Genomic DNA, 25,000 nt, shown 5'->3' with positions numbered 1-25,000 from the left:
GGCTCATTGTCAAGTCCTTCCCATGGGGAATATGATGTTACTGATGATGTCATCGGTGCCTTCATTATGACATCATAATTCGACAAGTGCAATGCTTGATCTGGTCAGCATGAAAAATAATTTATCTGCAATTGTTGAAACCGCAAACCGATCAATGCAAAACTTTAACTCATTGTTCAACCATCCATGGGAAATATAGTTTGATACAAGTGGCATCATCGGTCACTTGTCTTTGTCTGGCATCAAATTGGATCAAAGAAAAAAAAAAGAAAAAAAAACCTCAAAAGAAAACAGAAGAGTTGGCTTGCACCAAATCCTCAAGACTGCGCAGGACAAGTATTCGATGAATACCATCCCATAGCTTGTTTTTTTTAAGTGATTCTTCACCATTGAGAGATGGGGCGAAAAATGACATAGCACGGTAGCTCAAAAAAGTTATGGATGGATGATAAAACTTGGTGGATGAGTGGGTTGGTGATGAGGACAAGCCGATGAGATTTTGATTCATGTCCGGATGCAGATCCATCGCATCAGTGGGATACAAAATGTAAACTGTTCAGCCTGGCAGAGGTATGTGCTCTTCAGAGTGCCGTTCTCGTTCGAGAAGTGTCCGTTTGTGTGTGTTGTCTGACTTCAATGCACTCCTGAACTGCTGAACAGAATGAGTTTAAAACTGCTGGTTGGACTCGCAGTGTTGACAGGGTGGTTTGAGGAGGTAAAATATTGTTACGGCTGTGGAAATTCGCATTACACCATAAAGGGCCCGTAGGTGAGATATCTTGATAGGTGCATGTGTAGTTAGCCCTAACCCGTTGTATAGAGGGAATTTATGTGATTCATTCGGGCTGCGATCCTTTGAGTGAGGCGTTTTTCTTTTTCTATCTTTTATTTCAAACACATAACATTTCAACAACCACACCATCCCCATCACAGCGCCAACCACACTGCAACCACGCCACCTCCACCATCTACGCTACCACATCTTCGCCACTCGCCATTCAACAGGCTCGGTGCGGTTACGATCTCCGCGGAGGAGCAAACAAAAACCAACAAGGATGCTCGGTGGGCTTTTCCCACCTGTGTCTTCTGTTGACTTCCCCGCGCTTGGAGTGGGAGGAGGGGCGATGCAAGTCAAAGGTCAGAGGTCAGATAAAGGAGGGGCCTGATTTTGGGGGAATAATGCTTGGCTCCGAGCCAAAAACTGACTCCCTCGGCCCCCGGACGGAGCGGGGTGGAGGGAAAGCGTGAGGGCACGCCCCCTTCGAGAAGCTTCTCCAAGAAGCTTGAAGGGAGTCGGGGCCAAAAACGGGGCGGGGCGGAAGGGCGGAGTCCCGCGCGATAAAAGACGGACACGGGCGGGCGCAAAAAAGAGCTCCCTGAGAGGCTCCCAAAAAGAAGGTTTCCTAAAAAGGCTCCCTCTAGCGCTTTTTCTTCCTCTTCGTCTTGGCTGATGGTTCGGTTGGTTTTTCAGGAAGAGGTCCTGTGCCCGCGCCTTGGCGAGCGGCCCTGTCACGAAGGCACGAACGGGAGACTCGGCGGCGCCCGTTGCGAGGTGGACCTGTGCGTCCGGACGGGGAGTGCCGGAGAGGGTTCGCCGGCCGCGAGAGAGGTCGGGGCCGACCACGCTGCGACCACGCTGACCACAGCGACCACGCTGACAGTCGCAGGAGAGGACCACACGACCGACCACACCACAGGAGAGGACCACACGACTGCGACCGACCACAGCGACCACGCTGACAGTCGCAGGAGAGGAACTCACCAGCCAAAGGGAAGTCGCGACTTCTTTCTTTCTTTTCTTTGGGGTTTTTGTATGGATCTTGTGGCGCCGTGTCTCGTAAAGTAGAGCTGTTTAAGTGTTGCCGTGTGTACGCGTATTCGGTTGTAGCTCTGCATCGTTTATTTTGTTTTCATTGCTTTAGGTGCATTTTGATTGTGTATGGCTGTAAATATGTGCCTTACGTGCTTGTCTGTGTGTGCGTGTGAATAAAATGCTTGCTTGTTGAACTGTGCCCGTTTCGCTTTGTCTTTTCTCTATTGACCCTCCATCTTGCATCACGGAAAGGGGTTCGTAGTGGGTGCAACATCCCAGTAATTAACCGTAACCGTCGAGGCCAACGATAACACCGCTCGGTTATCACTGTAGCCCGGAACGGACCGCTTAAGCAGTTCGTGTCCGGAGTCAGCCTGTGGCGTGGTACGATCGCCCGGTCGACCATCCACGCAGGTGCTTAGGTAGATCGAATTTGGCGAGCAACCCTATCCTGCGCGGGTGGGAAATTGGCACGGTCGTGGTGGGGTTAAACCCCCACCCGTGACTAGCTCCCCACGTTGTTCCGAGAGGGTCACGACAGAATTGTCTGTCCGGTGGGCGACGTGCCGCGATTCGAGTGACGCGGCCGTCCGCACGCCGGTGGGCGCGAATTCGCAACAATATCATAGCCCGAGGGTTTCAGGGTTGGTTGGGGGGGAGGGGAGGACCCCAATTCTCTCTATGTAAATAGGTATGGCCCAATTCTGTTCCAGCTGGGAGTGAGTACGAGTCAGACTCAAATATGCCATTTCTACAGGACTTATTTTGCACGTGAGGATGGGTTCATCGCTGGTTTTAATGAAGCAGCAGCAATTTCAGCTGGATTAATACAAGGACCGATTGTGCCAAACTAAGGGAGAAGCTCAATCCTTAGCGATATTTTCATGACAAGTGATTACACCGTTTCATCATTATACTCTCAACACAACTCATCTCCACAAAAGAATATTAATGTGCGCTAATTTCAATCAAAACTTGCACCAAACGTTCGTGACAATCCAGGAACAGGCAGAAAGAAAACACTCGCACTTCCCTCCAGAGGAGGCAAAATTGTTCAGATCTACTGAGATAGACTACGTTCGCCTGAAGAAGGAATAATATGACGACTCTCATAATATTGTTACAGACATTCAAAAATATACCCGAATTATGAAGCTGGAAAAAAATGACTTCACAATTTCTTATTCTTTTTGATAGTTATTGGATTTTAATGTAAATAAGCTCGAGACCAGCTGAGTCAATTTCAGTGATGTTTTGTTCAAATCTCTTCCAGCACAAACTCAAAACCTAATGATTTACTGCGACCTTTTAGGGTCAATTCCAAATGAAGTATAACATTGGAACCTCTTATCCGGAAATCCAAATAACGGAAACACCGATTATCCAGAAAAAACAATGGACTCTCACCAGTGACTGTACATCCAGAAAATCATCCATCATTCAGAACCACAGCCGCAGTTCCGGTAACCACTACTCCACCATGTCGCACTACAGTTGGTAGATTTGTGCTACGGGTTTCCATAGTTGCCATAATTATTCGAGTGCAACTCATTCGGGACTTATGAATGGAACCGATCCAGATCTTGTGGTCAACCCGAGGTTGACAAATGTTAAACGAGTTGCTCTCCTCAAAGTCAAACACGTTTGCCAAGTGCATTAAAATTGCTCATAACAATGTTAACATGAGCGTTTCAGACACGGAAGCACTTTTGTAAATCCCCCCCCACCTCTCCATCCCCCCACCCATATCAATGAACAAAGCAGATACAGAAATACAGTAGCCCGAATGCCCTTAATTGATCCACCACTCCTCGTTTGTGAAAGTGAGACTGGACTGCCAGTTTTTTCTGAATTGCTCAACCGAATGAGGGACCGGCAAAAATAATTGCGTGCTATTCCAGTCTGATGCAGTGTGGGTTTTCGCATCGGTCTTTTCACATTTGGGTTACAGCACTCATGGCAATGGCCGATCCAAAGTGTGCTTCTATTCCAATTACGGTTCCTATGATGGTGGCAATGATAGGAGCGGCATAAAGAATGGGAAAAGACCATTATCTGCCAAGAGAAGTGAAAGAGTTGGGGCAAAGAAGATGCGTGCTGGGAAATGAAACGGTGGTGGAATGCGCCGAGCATTACGCAAAAAGTCGAGTTATTGGAAGAAAAAAAGCCCGATCAATCACGGGATCTTCACATCACATAGAGATCTTCGTTTTGGAAGCAAATACATCGAGGATTTATTGGGAAGTACAATACAAGGTTTTAAAAAAATTTCGAACAATTACATGCCTATAATACATACAATACAATGCTTTATTATACAGTACATTTATTTGATGTTTCTTTTTATATACAGTACATGTGTATAAAGTGTATAATACCTGTGTTGATGAATCATTATTGGGGGTCGGGGTCGGACAAATTAGGATTGGCAACACAATGTAACACGACGACATACATTAAAAAAAAATTAAAATTATTTATCCATTAATCGGAAATATCGTTTATCCGGAACACCCTTGGTCCTGACCATTCAGGATAAAAGAGGTCCCGTTGTATGATGATGATAAATGCTGAATACTACATCAGACGACACAAATAATTTTGAAGATCCGGACAACAGGCACAGCATTTTGGTTTGTTGAGACAGGGAGATTGAGATTTTGGCCTCTAATTGAGATTTTGGCCTTCAACAAAACAAAATGGAGATAACAAAAGCGTTGCTGTTATGGCACATGATGGAGTGAACAGAGTTGCTTGGATAAGGATGATTTGGAAAACGTTTTACTTGTTAGATTTCTACAATTAGCCTGAATCATTCGATTTCTACCAGTCACATTCCACAATTGGCCGTATAACTCGTAAAGTACAAGAATACCCATCATAATCATCAATCATGCATGTTCTTCAAAATGTGATGTTTTGGGTAAAAGTTTGCAAAAGGTAAAAGCCAGCTTCAAAAATCAAATTAACTTTGAAAATCTTTTCTTATGGCATGTTGGCTGGATGAAAAAGGCCGAGCTATTTAAGAGCTGTAAAATGACACCTGAACAACCGTTCAATGTCAATTGAGAGTGAAATGATGGCACTTTAAAATTGGCTGGAGGTTGGGGGGGGTCAAGGTTTTGATAAAATTTTGATGACCAACATCTGAGAAACAAGATGTCCAACTGACCTGGTATCACGCATATCAACCCATCCACCAATTTTTCATCAGAGTCAGAAGCAAGGAGGGGGGGGGGGTGAAGAGGTGTTATCCCATTGTAAGATTTCAATCGGGAATGGGATCTTTTAGTACAACGGATAAGCACGATAATTGTGCGTTTTATGAGAAAAGCATGAATTTTCTGATATAGTTAGTGAATACCATAAGGTTTATTTTCAGATGTGGAGGGAAGTCAGATTTGACCTCTGAGGACTTTGAGGTCAAATCCAAGATGGCCACCAGTCCACCGGGTCTAATGTTCAAACGCGTTTAATTTTGGAACTAAACAGTGTAAAAAAAAAACATTTAAGGTGTCATTTCCAACTAAGTTTGGAATGGCCATTCGTTTGGTGATGCTTTTGAGATCGCCAGGAGCCAAGAAAATGCATTTCGATCAAGGTCAAGGTCAAATTACGTTAAAAACTTTTGGACATTCTTTTGGTAAAGACAATGGATTGGACCTATGCAATATAGCGAAACTTCACTTCCATTTTGACACTATAGGGATAATAATACAAAAAAATTAACAGAATAGTCCCATGCTGCTAGTCTATTTAATACTTTATTAAGAGCAATGATGATGATGGTAATGGTAGTGATCAAAATCTAACAGCCTCCAGAACAGAAGCACAGTGCAGTGCACTTGAGCGCAGCTTTGGCACACTTGCACCATCCAGTGCATCCTTTCTCACAGCGAGAGCGGATCAATTCATGGCACGATTTTGATGCTTCGGGGAGAGTGGTCCAAAGCGGCTGCCACCCAGTTGTTTCCTTTGTCCAGCCCCAGTCAGATGGCTTTGGCATCTCTGGATCCAGGACCAATGCCTGGTTCCAACAGTTGGCCTGGAAGCAAGTGCGCTTGATGTGCTGTTTGAGTGCTGCCTGGGTTGGAGGAATGTTCTCTAGAGTTCTAGACTTCTGTGTGAAGAGCCGTTTCCTGGCATGATTCACTTCCGTGCTCTCACTGGTTCGGTCGTACATTAGCAACACAAGTCACTCCAGCAGTAACATTGATCCTTCACTGACCTCACTTGGCATGCATAGGAGTTCATTGAAAGCATCATTCACCTCTGGGCAAGACTTCCAAGTTTCCCAGGCAGTCTTCTTTCTTCTGCCAGCGAATGCAGATACAGTGTCACACCCGGTGAAAGTGTGAAGGACTGGGAGAGTCATACACTGTTGGATTCATTGTGGCAACCATTTCGTGAATAACTATGTAACGAAAGCTTGACCCGACACCAAAGGCAACCCACAGCTCATTAGGAGCTGTCTTGCTGAATGAAGCTACAGCCAGTACTACCACATCAGTATCAACGGTACGTATGGTCACCTTCTTACACCCCTTTTGCACAGCATCTGCCACATGCAGAAGTAGACGAGTGTCGGCCTCCTCCTGTGAACATGGGGCAAGGTAGGCCAAGTATGACTCAGCCGGAGAGCAAAGGACTCCACTTCCATCTGTTGCATACAGTTCCTTGCCCTCTGCTAGAAGAAGATGAACAACTACGCATGACAGGAAACTAAACAATTCGGTTTTGTTATCATCACATCGAAGGAAGTCCTTCCAGTTCTTTGGCATCACAGTAGAAGGAGCCACAACCTTCATCACCCGTGATGTACCAAAGTTTTCTTCTGGCATTAAAATTATTTAAAAAAAAAAATCCAAAGGTATTTCCTTTCTTCTCCATTACATATTTTGTGGGTCATCCATGTTTTTCTGCGCAGTCTGGTTCCAAAATTAAGGACGTTTGAACATTAGACCCAGGTGACTAGCGGCAATCTTGGATTTGACCTCTCACTGTCCCTTCAGAGGTCAAATCTGACTTCCCTCCACATCCGAAAATAAACATTATGGTATGAACTAACTATGCTAGAAATTTCATGCTTTTCTCATAAAATGCACAATTTGTTAAAATATGAGAGCTTATCCGCTGTACTATTTAGTTTGCATATTATAAAGAAGGTGCGGCAAAACATCTTGGCAGACGCTACTCAAGAACAAGACGATCCAGGTGGAGGACTGTTTTGGACCAGCTTTTGAGGTTGTGTTCAAAGAAAGGGGATGTGGAATGATGAACACAAAATAATGGATTTTATAGCTTTACCACAACAGTTCCAATAAAAAGAATACTTAATTGGATTTTTGTGATGTTGACAAACTACAAAACGAGATCAACATGAAACCTCAACAATGAAATGGCAAAAAAAACTGATGACGTTTGGAACATGCCAATAATGACTTCACAGGGGGGAACAAAAAGAAAGTTTGATGTTGATGAAATGACAAAGCATATTATTCAATATACACTTAATAAGACAACCACTACTACTAATAACTACCACAACCACCACCAAAACAGTAACGACAAGCCCCAATTAATCCCACCTTGTGAGGCCAGCCACGTCAATTTTCCCTCTATCACGAGCATCTTTTCTCTGCACCCACAGTACACACCACTCCAGCAATTCCTTCCAACACCATTTTGGTCTTCCCCTTCTCTCCTCCTGTCAACTACATCCGGATCAAAGACCTCAGTGACCACATCTCCCTCCGTCCTAAGCACACGGCTTAAATAATGCAGACGTGGCTCCCACACATTTTGCAAATGTTCCTTACTCCTGTCTACCTCCAGATATCCTCGATCCTCTTCCTTGCCATTGCCATTGCAGAGATCCCCATCAACACTTCCAACATCCATATCATCCTCTGCAGGAATCTCTCCACCACCGTTCTTAAGACCCAAGCCTCTGACCATGCAGGGCAACTGGTGTTTTGCAATTCTTCACCCGAAATCAAACCGGAATCTTTTGATCATGCATCACCCCAGAAATACTCCTCCACCCTCTCTCTCTTTCTCTCTCTCTCAATAGTAGTGGGAGTGGAAGTGGAGGTGATGATTATGTAGTAGCAGTAGTAATAGTAATAGTTGTAGCAGTTGTATAATAAAGGAAAATTTTCCACAAACTTTACTGTTTACATATTCATAGCCGTTTAAATATCAAATAAAATGAGCCTTGAAAAATAAAAATAATAAAAACTTCGAAGTGTTTGCAAATTATAGATAATTATATATTTTAAAATTATTTGACATCTTTGATGGTTGTTATTTATGGACAATTTCCTTTTGAAAATTATTGGGTTTTTTTGACATTATTTTGTCAGTGAATGGAATTTCCGTTGGCTGGTTGCTTCGGGCTACAATCCATTGTCCCACAGCTACTGTTATGAATAGGAATGTTAATAATAAAAATAATAATAGATCGTGAAGTGAGTCTATGTGAGTACCCAAAACATTCAAGCCTTCATATTGACAATGTACATGCCCTAACATGTGCAGATCATTAGAAAAAAAAAATCCTGTTCGCATTTTGAGGGACAAAGTCGACACAGAACCAAAGCGTCACTATCCTGCTTCTGTTAAATATTGTGATGCCTCTTCTGCATAACAATGTTTTCCTTTGCAAGGGCCATCAACTTGATCAGCAAATATACATTAGGAACATACTTTACACTGACTGCAAGATGTTAACCTGCAAATTTACTGCCTAAGAGTGTTATAAAATGACGGGAATGGCTGCATCTTTTTTTCCTGGAACAAAAAAAAAGAAATTGTGAAGATAATATATTCACTTTTATCACTTGAGAAAATAATTCAGAACACACTGGGCAAGAAGTGGAACGCAACGAGGAAAGTGGAGAGGGGAAGACAAAAAAAAAAAAAAAACTTTTCGTCACCGACCGAATACAAAAATCAGCACTGTGCAAGAATGGCAACATGGTGAACAAACGGCCTGGTGCAAGCACCACAAGCGTTTGGCTACAAAAAAAATGCCACCAAGTGCCTTGCAGGTTTATTACGGAAAAAGACAAAGCAATAAACCTTCACAAGCCTGACAAATAGTCTCATGAAGCAAAACAAGCTAGTTTGCCACTAAACATTTCCATCTGTCACAATTCTGCAGATTCTCGCCGATTATAAATGGAACGTCGGAGCTCGGTACACACCTGTCCTGTTCACCCCGTGTCCCTGGGCCTTGCCCACGCCGACCAATGAGGCTCCTGTCTGGTGCTGCTGGATCACTTGCTGTGCACGAGTCGCTGCATGCGCTTGCCCAGGTGCCGAAGTCGGAAGGCCGAGCCGGTGTTGCGGTCCGACAAAATGAGCCGGTGGTGGATGCGGTAGAGTGAGTGCAGCTGGCGCAGACTGTGGATTTGGTTGCGCCGTGCGGTGCGGTGGTGCAGGGGCTGAGGAGGCATTAGTAACAGAGGACTGTTGCTGAGGAATTACAGTACCTGCTGGAGGTACGGGGGAAGCTTGGTGGTAAGGCCTTTGTGGAGAAAGTGGCAGCGGATGTTCACGAGGCTGCGGCATTCGGTGGGGCCAGGGTGGAGGCGGCGAAGGCTGTGGAGGTGATAGTGGTGACATGTGATGTTGCTGTTGTTGCTGGTGATGAGAATGTAGAAGCGACTGATGATGTGCAAGTGGTTGCGGTTGATGCTGCGCATGCCCAAGCTTCGCTACTCTTGCTGCAACTTGCTGCTGCTGCTGTTGCAGGTTAAGTCCGTAGGTCGAAGAAGGTGTTCCATGGGTCTTAATTTGAGCCACATTGCTCTGCATCAACCGCTGATGCTGTTGTTGTTGTTGTGAAGTAGCAATACTACGAGGTGGAAAGACAACTGCTTGCAGAGGCACTGTTCGTCGCCCACTGTTCTGTCCCGGTATAATTTGATTCAAGCGTGGCTGCAACCTTGGTGATGCTTGGTATTGTGGTGAGAGCTCAGGTGGTGAAGAATGGTGGGGAAGAGCTGGTGGGGAGGCAGTATTATCATGGGGTGAAGGTCGATGCATGGTGAGCGACGTGTGGTGCTGCGATGTTGCAGTGTGTGGTTGATGATGGTGGTGATGAGAAATTTGCTGCTGTTGATGCAAAGACTGAGGTTGAGGTTGAGGTTGAGGTTGAGGTGGAAGTGGAGGTGGAGGAGAGTGCAATAAAGTGTGCTGTGGTGATGGCTGGTGCCTCATCCGTGATGAAGGATGTTGTTGATTATGTCCTTCTGGAGAGAGGTGCTGTTGGTTCTGATGTCCTTTTGGTGAAAGTCGCGTCAAAGTGTGTTGCTGTTGAGGTGTAGGTGGGGAAGCAAGAGGTTGCTGTTGAAACGGGTGCAATGCTGCACTGTGGTGCGCACCGTAAGCTGCCACTTCTTGAGTGGAGAGACGAGTCTGTTGCGTGGGGCTCTGCACACCGTGATGATGCTGCAGTCCAGGAAAGGGAAAGGCAAATGGCGATGGTGGCTGCCCATGGATGGGTTGCATGGTGTGTGTTCCATAATGATGCGGCTGTGTGATGGCTGTTGGGCCAAGTGTCGCATCTGGTGCAAATCCCCGTTGTGCCTTGCCAAGCATGTTGTCAGGATGAGGGTGGTTCAACCCTGGAGGTAGGCCTGGAACCAGGGAACTACCATTAGTGCTTGCAAGAATGAATGTAGGAAACAGCTTTGGAATAGCCAATCCAGTGACCACAACAGCTAATCCAGAGTGAGCACAACAGCCAATCTAAAGCGTGTGCAACAGCCAACCAAGCATTCAAAAATAAGAGTACGAGAAAGAGCAATCCGAGACTGCATACCCTCGCCAGGACTTGCTTTGTGTGGCGTTTGCACACTGATATGTTATGTAATAAACACATAATTATATGTAATTAATACACTCCAAAAAGTAATTCGGACAAGCACTTATGTTTCAATAATCCGTAACTAATCGACGAAGTACTCACATTTCAATAGTACATAACAAAAGACGTACACACATTTCAAAAGTACGTAATTAATAGATGCATTCACATTTCAAAAGTACGTAATTAATAGATGCATTCACATTTCAACAGTACATAATTAAGACGTACTCACATTTCAAAAGTATGTAATTAATAGACGTACTCGCATTTCAATCATACGTAATTTATAGATGTACTCACATTTCAATAGTACATAATTAATAGACGTACTCACATTTCAATGGTACATAATTAATAGACGTACTCACATTTCAATAGTAGATAATTAATAGAGTACTCACATTTCAATAGTAGATAATTAATAGAGTACTCACATTTCAATAGTAGATAATTAATAGACGTACTCAGATTTCAATAGTAGATAATTAATAGACGTACTCAGATTTCAATAGTACATAATTAATAGACGTACTCACATTTCAATGGTACATAATTAATAGACGTACTCACATTTCAATAGTACATAATTAATAGACGTACTCACATTTCAATAGTACGTAATTAATAGACGTACTCACATTTCAAAAGTATGTAATAAATAGATGTACTCATTTCAATAGTACGTAATTAATCGACGCACTCACATTTCAATAGTACGTAATTAATCGACACACTCACATTTCAATCGTATGTAATAATTAATAGACATACTCACATTTCAATCGTATGTAATAATTAATAGACATACTCACATTTCAATAGTATATGTAATAATTAATAGACGTACTCACATTTCAATAGTATGTAATTAATGGTGGCACTCACATTTCAATAGGACGTAATTAATAGATGTACTCACATTTCAATAATATTTAATTAATAGATGTACTCACATTTCAATAGTATATGTAAATATGTAATAATTAATAGACGTACTCACATTTCAATAGTATGTAATTAATAGATGTACTCACATTTTAATAGTATATGTAATAATTAATAGACGTACTCACATTTCAATAGTATGTAATTAATAGATGGACTCACATTTCAATAGTATATGTAATAATTAAGACGCACTCACATTTCAATAGCATGTAATTAATAGATGTACTCACATTTCAATAGTATGTAATTAATAGATGTACTCACATTTCAATAGTATGTAATTAATAGATGTACTCACATCTCAATAGTATGTAATTAATAGATGTACTCACATCTCAATAGTATTTAATGAATAGATGTACTCACATTTTAATAGTATTTAATTAATAGACGTACTCACATTTCAATAGTATGTAATAAATAGATGTACTCATTTCAATAGTACGTAATTAATCGACGCACTCACATTTCAATAGCATGTAATTAATAGATGTACTCACATTTCAATAGTATGTAATTAATAGACGTACTCACATTTCAATAGTATGTAATAAATAGATGTACTCATTTCAATAGTACGTAATTAATCGACGCACTCACATTTCAATAGTACGTAATTAATCGACGCACTCACATTTCAATCGTATATAATAATTAATAGACATACTCACATTTCAATAGTATATGTAATAATTAATAGACGTACTCACATTTCAATAGTATATGTAATAATTAATAGACGTACTCACATTTTAATAGTATTTAATTAATAGACGTACTCACATTTCAATAGTATTTAATGAATAGATGTACTCACATTTCAATCGTATTTAATTAATAGATGCACTCACATTTCAATCGTATGTAATTAATAGACGTACTCGCATTTCAATGGTATTTAATTAATAGACGTACTCACATTTCAATCGTATTTAATTAATAGATGCACTCACATTTCAATCGTATGTAATTAATAGACGTACTCGCATTTCAATGGTATTTAATTAATAGACGTACTCACATTTCAATAGTATTTAATTAATAGACGTACACATTTCAATTGTATGAAATTAATAGACGAACTCACATTTCAATAGTATGTAATTAATAGACTTGCTCATGTTCCAATTGTACATAAACAAGATGTACTCACCATTGTCATTACCATGTACTCTCATTATCCTTATCACTTTCATGATGCAGCACAATCATGATCATTATGTACCATTATCATGATCATTATTATGTGCCACTGACATTACCATGATGTACCATTGTCATTATTGTCATCATGACCACACAAGTGAAGCGCAAAGTGGGGTTAAGCAATTGGTTCATTTATGTCCATCCGTCTGTCTGTCTACATTAGTTTGTGATCGAGGAACAACTTAGGTATTAAAATTAAAAGTTATATTTTGAACATGGATCAGAAAACAAATCTTCCGCTTAATATCACATTGCACATGCGTAGAGAGGAGTGAGATATATTTTTTTTTACTCTGTCTGTCTGGCAATCAAATAAATTGAAATCCTTCCAAACAGGAAAGTTATTGTTTTTTAGGATGTCATAAAGGACACAAACAGGCACGAACAACTTATGTAACGTGTTAGATAAGGTGGTGTAATAGACACTGCGCAAAACGGCAGTAAATTTCAGAATTAATTTATTTTTACAAGTTCACAATCTTTATTTCATTTTAATTGAATCGTAGACTTAAAAACTGCATAACAGAAATCGCAGCCTTTGCACTTTCAAATCCCATCCATTAGGGTCTGGCGATATATCGATATACCCATTATATCAAGAAATTATTTTCCATATTGATATATCGAAATTGGAATTCTGAATATACCAGGAAAATGGGGGCGGGGGGGGGGGGGACTGGTATATCACCAAGAAATCGAAGCAAGGTGTTTTCAATGTTTGAATACCATTCATGATTTTAAAAGCTTTGACGCACTCGGCGTCTCGGCTAAACATGGAACAGGAACAGGAACAGTGAAAGGTTTTGTATTTTTTGTATACCTTGTCGAGGCTCGTATGGAAGCAAACACACAACGCACAGCAAGGGGGGGGGGGCATGAGACAAGAGGGGTGTGGGAAGGCTAAAACAGTAGGGAACAGAGACATTAAGAGATCTGTGGAAGGGAGAGGGATGGGGTGGGGAATATGGAGTATACAAGATGGACACTACAGGGACTTTCAGGAAGGAAAGCAGGGAATTTGAAGTTGGTTGGTTTGGGGTGGATTAACGGGGGTAGAAAAGATCGAGAATTTGGATGGGGGACGATAAGAGGTGGTGGTGAACAGCTATTTTGAAGGCCTGGAGAGAAGAATGGGATTGAACAGAGTGAGGGAGTTTATTCCAAAGGCGGAAAAAAAGAGGAATAAAATAGTGAAGGTGAGCAGTGATTCGTGATTTTGGTAGTTTTATCAGAAGGGGGTTGTTGGCGGACCTTGAGCGCCCTGCGGAAATATGGTGGGGACAAATCGCAGACACAGCAGGGAGGGCGAGACCGGAGAGGAGACGGTAGAAGACAGAAAGACCACCGACCTGCCTGCAGTGAGAGACTGAGAGGCCCAAAGACTCAGCCTCATCGCGGGAGATGCCAATGATCCATAATGCCTTGATTTCCACAGCGTGAAGCCAAGAAAGGTGAGAGGCAGGAGCACCAGCCCAAAGGGGAGAGAAGTACTCCATCAGGCTGCATACGAAAGCTTTGTATGTGGTCAGGAGCTCAGGTGGGCCGAGGAAGTACTTTGCACGACGGAGGATTCCCAGTCGGCGACTGCTTTGGAGGCAATGTTGGAAATGTGGCTTTCCCAGGAAAGGTCATGGCAGATAGTGAGACCCAGAAGCTTGAAAGAAAGGACTTCTTCCAGAGGATTGTTGAGAAAGTGGATGGGGGGGGCAGGGCGGGGGTTCCAAACAGTCCTTTCGGAGAGACATCGTGAGACTGTGAGATTTGTCTGGATTGAAAGACATGTTCCACGTGTTGGACCAGTTTGTGATTTTATCCAGATCTGCAGAGAGCGAAGAAGCTGCTGCTTGCCGGTCTGAGGGATGACAGATGGTACGGCAGAGGGCGGAGTCGCCGGCAAAGAGAAATAGAGGACTCTCCAGTGAGTCGGAGAGATCGTTGATGAAAACCAGAAAAAGAACGGGGCCCAGAACGCTGCCTTGAGGAACTCCAACCTGGACAGGAAGAGGGGATGAAAGAACTCCATTTAGGGCCACACGTTGGCTGTGACAGGAGAGGAAGTCTGTGAGCCATGAGTGGAGATGGCCTTGGATACCATAGGAAGAGAGTTTCGTGAGCAGGGTAGCGTGCCAGACCGTGTCAAAAGCACGCGATATGTCTCGGGATATGGCTCTGATTTCATGTCCGGCATGAAGTACCTCCATCCATTGATGGGAGAGCAGAAGCAGCACACCCAGGGTCGAGTGACCTGGTCTGAAACCAAATTGATGATCGTAAATCAAGCCATTGGAGAGGAGGAAGGATTTAATGTCTGAAGCGATGATGGATTCCATAACGTTGCTGATGATTAGGAGAAGGCTGATTAGTCTGAAGTTGCAGGGATCTGTTTTTGCACATTTTTTTGTGCAGAGTGGTAACGTTTGCTGATTTCCAAGCAGATGGCAGATGACCTTGAGTATGACGTCAAGACGTACCAGGAAGTAAGTCCAGTACGATTTAACTTTTAAACCTCAACATCCGAGCTCATCAGCTCTGTACAAGCAATCGTGTTTTCCTTTGCCCCCGTGGCTAGTTTTAGAGCAATTGCCGATTGGTTAGTTATATGAATCGGATGTGATTGAGAGAAAGCCTGTGCCGAGTCGGTGAATATGCAATGGCGATACCGGTATGAAAGTGATACCAGTGTAATCATACCGGTACTGCATTCCACGATCGTCATTCTGGTACAGCGATAACAATGGATCCTAACCTGTGCCGATTTACCAATACTGATCTCACATTAAAACAAATAATTTTTAATCCAAGTTGAAGTTGGAAGTAAAATAACTGTTTCTCATCATGGGGGAAAAAAGCCCTGTGTGGGAATACTTTGAAAAATTACCGTGTGTCAATGATGTGCATGTCATGTATGAATATGTCATGGACCATTGCTTATTTTTGGAAACTGCGTTAAAAAAGTTGGTATTATTATTATTATTATTTTTTGACAATATTATACAGATAGACTGCTATGTACCCATATGACCCCACCGGTATAACGATAAAAACAAACAAACACCATACCGATGAAGCCAACAATCCATTGAGCAGGACTGTACTTGGACATGTTAAACAAGGGTGATGTCCATGAAAGACTGCTTCAAAAGCGCTAAAGTTCCAGAGTGGTTTTTAAGCGATTTTGAAAATCATTATTTTATTTAAATTTAAGTACAGTAAGACCACGGCATTGACGGGGGAGAGGTTCCTGAAAAATGCCACGAATGTCGAATCCATGAATGTCAGGGCATTATTCCAAGGGGAAAATGGGGATAGGATCCCAGCAGTTCCTGATTCATAAGGAAAAATTAAAAAAAAATTATGAACACGAATGCACATGATCACAGCTTCATTAAAAATGCTTACAAATATTAAAAAAAACAGCAGCAGCTACTGGATGATGATGATGATTAGAATCCAATGAACTCATCTGAAGAGGATGCAGATGAGGGTGCTGAAGGGGATGCAGGTGAGGGTTAGAGTTAGCAGGTCAAGGCAGCGGGATGAGAAGAAAGAATGAGACCCAGGATACACCGCACATAAGTAGCCATGCAGGGATTGTGGGTAGATGGAGGAGAGGTGGGTAGTGTGACCATTGTTTCTGGGGGATGGTGGTGGCGGTGGTGTATGCGCACGCAGAGATGCTTCATGCGCAGTTGTGGGAGAAGGTTTTGGAGCTGTTATGCGCGCAGCTGGTGGGAAATGGTTTTAACACCAGCAAACACCACAAAACACGAAGCACAGGGCCATGAATGTAGGAGGAGGTCACATTTTATGAACCATGAATATGCGGCATCCACGAATGTCAAATCCACGAATGTAATGGTTTCATGGCATGTACTTGAACACTGCATGGGGTATCTATCGTGTTATATATAAACTCTCCAGTTATCATTATTATCCTTATGTACCATTATCATTGTTATTATGTACCATTGTCATTATATACCATTATAATTATCATTATGTACCATTATGATTATCACCATCATCATAATTATCCTGACCGTTACCATTATTATGTACCACTATCATCATCATTATGTACCATGATAACTATCATTATAATTATGTAACATTATCATTATGTACCATCATCATTATGTGACAATGTCATTATAATTATTATGTAACATCATTATGTACCATCATAATTATCATTATGTGACAATGTCATTATAATTATTATGTAACATTATCATTATGTACCATCATAATTATCATTATGATGAACCATCATTATTATGTACCATTGTCATAATTATCCTTAACATCATCATGAAGAAGCCATTATCATTATCAGCATTATTAATGTCAGTACAGAATTATCAGCAATATGGACTTTGATAATTATGACCATTTCAATAGTATGTAATTAATAGACATACTCACGATCAATGCGGACAAACAAATAGACTAACGAACAAGCGGACCCACATAGGCAATACTCAAAATAATAAATATGCAAATGAGGCAAGAGGGGAAAAATAAAACCAACATGAGCGACAGAAGAGGTCAACGTGTCCTTCCATACAAATCTGCTACAGAACTGACCAGGAGCCGCCATATCAGGCAAGGGATGCTGAATCACAGAGCGACACAAGGTGGACACCATTTCTTGTCCAAGTGACACCCCCAGTGAGCTGGAAGTGAGATTCTCAGGTGTTTCTAAGGCCTTGAAAGCCTATGAAAGATACATGCTCGAGTGAATATATTTCACATTCTGGAGCAAAACAAAAACAGATTCAAGTCAACTGACAATGTGGTTCAAAAAACAAGTAGTCAGGCACAAAACAAAGGCATTATTCTGGCTTTTAAGTAGTTTTGTTCGCAGGTAAGTTGCTAATTACTCTTTCGTAGGTAACCAGATGTGACTGGACATCACCACATCAATTTTTTTATTTCTTCGTATGAAACCTGTGGCTGCTTGGCTGCACCATTTTCTGGGGGCATGGCTGTGCCGCTGATGCAATGCCCCTCGTTACCACCAGCACGCTGGTACTCATTTTCCCGACCTCGGAAGGATGACGGGCTGAGTCAACCTCACCTGGTGTTAATTCAACGGGCCGACGGGCTGGAGCTCAAGACCAGAGGATCTTAAGCCAGCCACCTTAACCGTAAAGCCAACACCAATCACCACATCATAATTCCAATGAGCACCAACAAATTAAAGAGGCGTATGCCTCACATTAACCAGGGAGTGGATTCATCAGAATAACTTTAAATCCGTGGGTTTCTTTTGTATACATAGTCAAAGCTAGTTTGAACAGCTAGCACACTGAACGGAGCAGGAGGTAACACACAAAAACAGAAGGCAAAACACGCATGGAAAAGGAAACTCCAAGGAGGAAAAACTGGAAAATTAAGAGATTTAGGTGGGGGAAAGGAGGGGAGGTGAACGAGAGTAGAAAAGATCATGGTTTTGGATTGGGGGACGATCTCAGATGATAGTGAACACCACCTCTCCCCGAAAGGATGTTTGCCAGACAGTCCTTTTTGAGAGAGAGAGTGAGGGTGTGAGATTTGTCAGGATTGAAAGACGTATTCCAAGTGTTTGACCAGTTTGTGATTTTTGTCAAGGTCTGAAGAGAGCGAAGAGGCTGCTGCCTGCCAATCTGAGGGGTGACAGATGGCACAGCAGAGGGTGGAGTCATCAGCAAATAGATAAAGAGGATTTTCTAGAGTTGGAGAGCTAAATGATGAAGATTAGAAAAAGAACAGGGCCCAGAATGCTGCTTTGAGGAATTCCAGCCGAGGACAGGAAGAGATGAGATAATTTCATTAAGAGCCATGCGTTCACTACGACAGGAGAGGTAGTCTGCAAGCCATGAGTGGAGATTGCCTTGGATACCATAAGAAGAGAGTGTGGCGAACAGGGAAGGGTGCCAGACTGTATCGAAAGCACGGGATATGTCCAGGGAGATGGCTCTGATCTCATGTCCGGCATTGAGTACTTCCATCCATTGTTGGGAGAGCAGAAGCAGCATGTCCAGGATAGAGTGACCTGATCTGAATCCAAATTGATGATCGGAAATCAAGCCATTGGAGAAGAGGAAGGATTTGATGTCTGAAGCGATGATGCATTCCATAACCTCACTGATGATTGGGAGAAGGCCGATTGGTCTGTCGTTGTTGGGATCAGTTTTTGCACCTTTTTTATGCAGAGCGGTAATGTTTGCTGATTTCCAAGCAGATGGCGGATGATATTAAGCAAAACGAGGAGGTGAATTGAACAGAGACAGGGTGTGCAAGAGCAGCAGAGCAGGCTTTTCGGACGCATTGTCTGTTGCCATGTGGTCCGGTTGCAGAATCTTGAGTCAACGTTTCACAGCAAGCTCTCCACATTGTCAGGAGAAAAGGATAAAGAGTCCAGGAACAGTTGGGTGCGACTGGGTAAGGTGGGTACAGAAAGTGATGAGTTTGGGACAAAATATTTAGAAGCAAACACGGAGTTTAAGCATTCAGCCTTTTCACGTACTGTCAGCTGTGCGGCCATTTGAAGGAAGGGAGGGAATTGAGGGAGAACATTCACCAGAAACAGACTTAACTATATGCCACCAGGATTTGGAGGGAGACAGGTTTGAGAGTTCAGACTTGAGATTTGAAAGATGATGTTTTCTGGCTCTCCTGAGGGTAGACAAACACTTCTTCCGAGGTTTCTGGAAGGAACTGAGATTGCCTTCAGTTGGATTAGCCTTCCATGTGGCAATGGCAAGTTCTTTCAGAACAACAGCCTCACCACAAGCTTCAGAGTACCATGGACGGGAAGAAGGGTAGGACAACCGAAGACGAGAGGGGATAAATCTGTGCATGAGGGAGAGCAAGTTTCTTTGAAGGAATTCCCAAAATGAGTTGACGTCAGAGAAAGTAGAGATGGGAGACCAGTCTGGAAGTTTGATGGCTGCTTGAAGTCCCTGCCAGTTGGCCTGAGTGAAATGCCAGACTCGACGGCGCTGAGGTGGTTCTCCAATAACAGCCAGAGATGTCCACTTTAAGAAGCACAAGTCTGAAGACTATGATGGATCACGAGCAGTATTTGATGATGTAGATTGTTTCAGAAGTCAAGGATGAGACAATGTGATAATTTTTGACCAAGTTATAAAAATGATCAACATGATGTGGTACGAGTGACAGGTTATTAGCTGCAAAATGTCGAAAACCCGGTTTTGTTCAACAACTTTCAAAATTTAACCTTTCCATAACCTTTAAAGGTCACAAAACAATGTGGTGGACATTAAAATAAGGAAACAGGATATGTGCTATAGCTTATTGGAGTTAGTTCGTCAAAAAAGGTCGAAAACCCGGTTCGATTCCCACAACTTTGAAAATTTGACCTTTGTAAACTTGAAAGGTCAAAGGTCAAGGATTATGACCTTTGGTGCAAAACTTCCTCTGGAACATTCCAGGAACAATTTAACGTCATATAGGCTATATGGCATTTCGCACTCCTCGGATAATTATCCATAATTTGATGAAATTAGCGTAAAAACAAACTTTAAGGGGGCGCCACGGGCAAGGTGTTCGAGATAGAGCAAAATGGTTTCAAGACTTTAGGTGGGGAATGACCTCAAGATTATGCATAAAAAAATATTGTCATCCGAGCTCTCAAAGTTTGGGCGGTCGTATGATTTTTATGTCAAAATTCGCAATTTTCTAAGTTCGTGGCCTTGTGACCTTGACCTTGGGACGAAAATGAAAAATCGCGCTCCGTGGGGTTATGCAGGTGCCATTGGGCTAACCAAATACCGAAACCCCTGCCAGATTCGACAAACCGCCTCGGAGAAGATGTAACTTGAAACCGGCTACCCCCTAAAAACATGTTTTTTGGGTATGGCTCCGCCCATAATGGGCGCACCACGCCCATTCTCGGGAAAACACAACTAGATCATGATATAAACCTTCCACCCAAAGTTTTTCAGGATCGGATCAAAACCCACGGAGCTTTGCTCGGGACAGACAGACAGACAGACAGACAGACACCCATAACGAATATTGTGGTCACTTACTGACTCGTGAACCAATATGGTCAGATGAACTCTCTCTGCTTGGTGGACAGTACAATACACATATAAACATGAGGTGTGAGCAGAGAGGAAACCGTTACCAGTCACTCCTGGGTGTGTGGTGAAGAGAGGACAGTGCATGGAGAGTGAGGAATAGAGTTTTTGATAAAGAGATAAACTCCGCTGCCAGGACGGCGCTCAGGTCTATCATACCGGAGGAGGGAGTAACCAGTGAGAGATACTACCTTGGATGCCTTTGCCTTGGATGCCATGGGCAGACAGTTGGAGAGAGAGGCAATTTATTTTATGGCAGTCATGAAATTTTATTAAAAAGCGAGAACAAAAATTTTTTATTTTTCTTTTGTATACAAGGTCGAGTTTGTGCTGTTTGCGACATGGATCAGTAGCTACCGATTAGCGACATTTCCCCAACGAGAGGACACGTTTAATGTTTCTGCAGGTAATCAGCAAGCAATCCAAAGCAAAGTAGGATCCCTGTTTATAGGTGATGAGATTCCAATGACGAGTTTGAAGAAAGATTAAGTTTCAATTAGAGAGAAAGGGTGGGAGCTGAGCGGGGAGGGGAGTAGACAGGAAACAAAAAACATGGACCGACAACATTGCAATTCAAAATTATTTTTCAAAAGAAAAGCTAAAATTGTTTATTTTCTTTAAATGCAGTAAAAAACATGCTTGTGATTGGTTGTTCAGCAAGCATTTGTAAGCCTCTTATGGAGAACACAGTGCTTGGGTTGAACTTACAAATCAGTGTACCAGCAACGAGTAATAAGAGCTTGGTAACATTGATATAACAAGATGACAAAGCCTTATAATCCAGACGTACTGTGATATTTGCCACATGTTTTGGCAGTCATTAAATAATCACATTGCTGGTTGACGGTGATTTTTTTCAGACATAATTTTTCCACGCCACCCCCAAAGTTGTCCAGCTACGGTGGTCCTGTACTTAAAATACTCCATACGATTTTGACTTTGACGCGACTTGTGCACTGATACAGTGCCTGTAGAAAGTCCACACCCCCTTTCAAAATTTACACCTTTTGTTGCCGTATATCCTGGAATTAAATTCCATTAAATCAGACTTTTACCACCTTTATTTACACATGATAACCCACAACTTCTAAGTGAAAAACAAATTCTACAAATTTCAGAAAAGTAATGAAAAATTAAAAAAAACAAGCAGTCATTGACTGGTACTTACGAAATCGTCAACTTGACCTCTGACCTTGTCTAATAAAAGCTGTCTCCAGAGAAGGTAGCAACGCAAACCAGAAGTTTCTAAGATGATTCTGTACAAAACCATCACAAATCGAATGTTTGACCTCACTGTGACCTTGACCTTTGACCGATTTTGACCAAAATCTAATCAGCGCAAACCATCACCCTCCTGAATCATGCGGTCTAATTTGACATTGGTAGCTTCTTCCGTTCTCGAGTTATCGTGCCCACAAACAAACACAAAAACACACACACAAACACACACACAAACAAGCAGTCATAGACTGGCACTTACGAAATCGTCAACTTGACCTCTGACCTTGTCTAATAAAAGCTGTCTCTAGAGAAGGTAGCGACGCAAACCAGAAGTTTCTACGATGACTCTGTACCAAACCATCAAAAATCGAATGTTTTGGATGTTTGACCTGACTGTGACCTTGACCTTTGACCGATTTTGACCAAAATCTAATCAGCGCGAGCCATCACCCTCCTGAATCACGTGGTGTAATTTGACATTGGTTGCTTCTTCCGTTCGAGTTATCTGTACCAAACCATCAAAAATCGAATATTTGACCTCACTGTGACCTTGACCAAGGACCGATTTTGATCAAAATCTAATCAGCACTAGCCATCACCCTCCTGAATCACGTGGTGTCATTTGACATTGGTAGCTTCTTCCGTTCTCGAGTTATCATTTTTTGGATGTTTGACCTCACTGTGACCTTGACCAAGGACCGATTTTGACCAAAATCTAATCAGCGCGAGCCATCACCCTCCTGAATCACGTGGTGTAATTTGACATTGGTTGCTTCTTCCGTTCGAGTTATCTGTACCAAACCATCAAAAATCGAATATTTGACCTCACTGTGACCTTGACCAAGGACCGATTTTGACCAAAATCTAATCAGCACTTGCCATCACCCTCCTGAATCACGTGGTGTCATTTGACAATGGGAGCTCCTTCCGTTCTCGAGTTATCATGCCTACAAACAAACAAACAAACACACAAATAAACAAACAGAAATGGAAGTCATCAATATACTGACAAAATCTTTAGATTTCATAATTAAAAAACAAACACACAAACAGAGGACGGAAGTCATCAATATACTTGATTTCGTAAGTAACTAGAATATCTTGGTTTGATAAGTGTCCAGCACCCTGAGTTAATACTTGGTGGAAGCACCTTTTACAGCAATTACAGCTGTGAGTCTGTTTGGATAGGTCTCCACCAACTTTGTACACCTTGATTGGGCAATATTTACCCATTCTTCTGTACAAAACTGTTCAAGCTCAGTCACGTTGCGTGGGGAGCATTGATGAACAGCAATCTTCAAGTCATGCCACAGATTTTCGATTGGATTTAGGTCGGGGTTCTGACTGGACCACTCAAGGACATTTATCTTTTTGTTCCTAAGCCACTCCATTGTAGCTTTGGTTGTGTGCGCTTCGAGTCGTTGTCATGCTGAAAGATGAACTTCCGTCCCAATTTCAGCATTCTTGCAGAGGGCAGCAGGTTTTCCTGCAGGATTTTTCTGCATTTTGCTCCATCCATTTTCTCTTCAAACCTGACAAGTGCCCGAGTCATTGCTGATGAGAAACATCCCCATAATATTATGCTGCCACCACCGTGCTTCACAGTAGGGACGGTGTTCTTTGGGTGATGTGCTGTGTTGGGTTTGCACCCAAAAGTTCCATCTGTTTCGTCAGACCACAAAACTTTTTGCCACATGGCTTCAGAATCTCCAGAGTGATTTTTTGCCTTAAACGGGATGCCAGGTGGGTTCTTTATTTTTTTGAGTAATGGCTTCCTTCTTGTACAGGCCAGACTTGTGGAGTGCTTGGGACATTGTTGTCACATGCACACAGTGACCACTCATTTCCATAAAGGCCTGAAGCTCTATCAAAGTTGCCAATGGTTTCTTGGTTGCCTCTCTGATGAGTTTCTTCCTTATATGGTCATCCAGTTTGGAGGGATGGCCTGATCTAGGCAGGGTCTTGGTGATACCATACACCTTCCACTTCTTAATGATTCTTGACTGTGCTCAAGGGATATTCAAGGCCATTGAAATATATTTATACACATCCTCTGACCTATACCTTTCCACAGCTTTATCCTGGAGGACTTTTGAAAGCTCCTTGGTTCTCATGCTTGAGTCTTTGCTGTTAAATGCACCACCCAGCAGAGGAAACCTTCAGGAACAGCTGATTATATTCTGAAATAATCAGAATCACGATAATTTAACACAGGTGGAGGGCGATTAACTTGGTGTGTGATTTTGAAGGTGATTGGTTACACCCGAGCTCATTTAGAATCGGCTATTACAAGGACACTTATCCAACCAAGATATTCTAGTTTTTTATTTTTCATTAATTTTCTGAAATTTGTAGAATTTGTTTTTCACTTGGAAGTTGTGGGTTACGATGTGTAAATACAGATGGAAAAAGTTTGATTTAATCTCAGGCGATAAGGCAACAAAAGGTGATAAATTTTAAAAGGGGGGGGGGGGCGGGGGTAGACTCTCTACAGGCACTGTATATGACGGAAATGCGTGCGATTTTGAAATTTATGACTTTGGTATTCCGTGATTGATCAAGTCATCCCAATGTACAAGAGATGTCTACCTATGAAAGATGCTTATAAAATTGGAGTGATGTTGGATTTGTGGCCTGTCTGGCAGGATTAATCGGTTCAATAATTGAACAGAAAAATAACCATTACTATTCAATTATCTGCCGTGGGGTGCAAAGTACGAGTCCACTAAAATCAATGCCTAGCTTTCTCGAATCACAATTTTAAACACAAATTTGTTATGATATTGAGGATATGTATCCAGATTATTATATTAAATAGAGCTATTAATGACCGAAACTTTGTCT

The 25,000-nt window shown here is 42.2% G+C and overlaps 1 protein-coding gene across 7 annotated transcripts in view; it reads right to left on the bottom strand.

Moving 5' to 3' along the window:
- Positions 1 to 25,000, bottom strand: part of LOC147013632 (homeotic protein female sterile-like) — a 174,560-nt gene that overhangs the window by 69,357 nt on the left and 80,203 nt on the right. For 6 of the 7 annotated variants that reach the window (XR_015051393.1, XR_015051392.1, XM_085855617.1 and 3 more), the window contains 2 exons: positions 17,433 to 17,562; positions 9,022 to 10,458 (listed from right to left, as the gene is read on the bottom strand). Coding sequence is in view for 5 of the 7 variants with exons in the window: in XM_085855617.1 (XP_085711743.1) it covers positions 9,022 to 10,458; positions 17,433 to 17,562 (1,567 nt within the window). In the remaining 2 variants the exon portion in view is untranslated. Of the gene's footprint in view, positions 1 to 4,022; positions 8,606 to 9,021; positions 10,459 to 17,432; positions 17,563 to 25,000 lie in introns of those variants that run through there. The other variant, XM_085855621.1, reaches the window with a different exon arrangement.

This window comes from Eptatretus burgeri, chromosome 14, assembly GCF_056783735.1.
Source record: "Eptatretus burgeri isolate ZD-2024b chromosome 14, Ebu_testis_v1, whole genome shotgun sequence".
In the NCBI taxonomy this organism is placed as follows: domain Eukaryota; kingdom Metazoa; phylum Chordata; class Myxini; order Myxiniformes; family Myxinidae; genus Eptatretus; species Eptatretus burgeri.
This window is presented reverse-complemented; position numbering and strand designations above follow the sequence as displayed.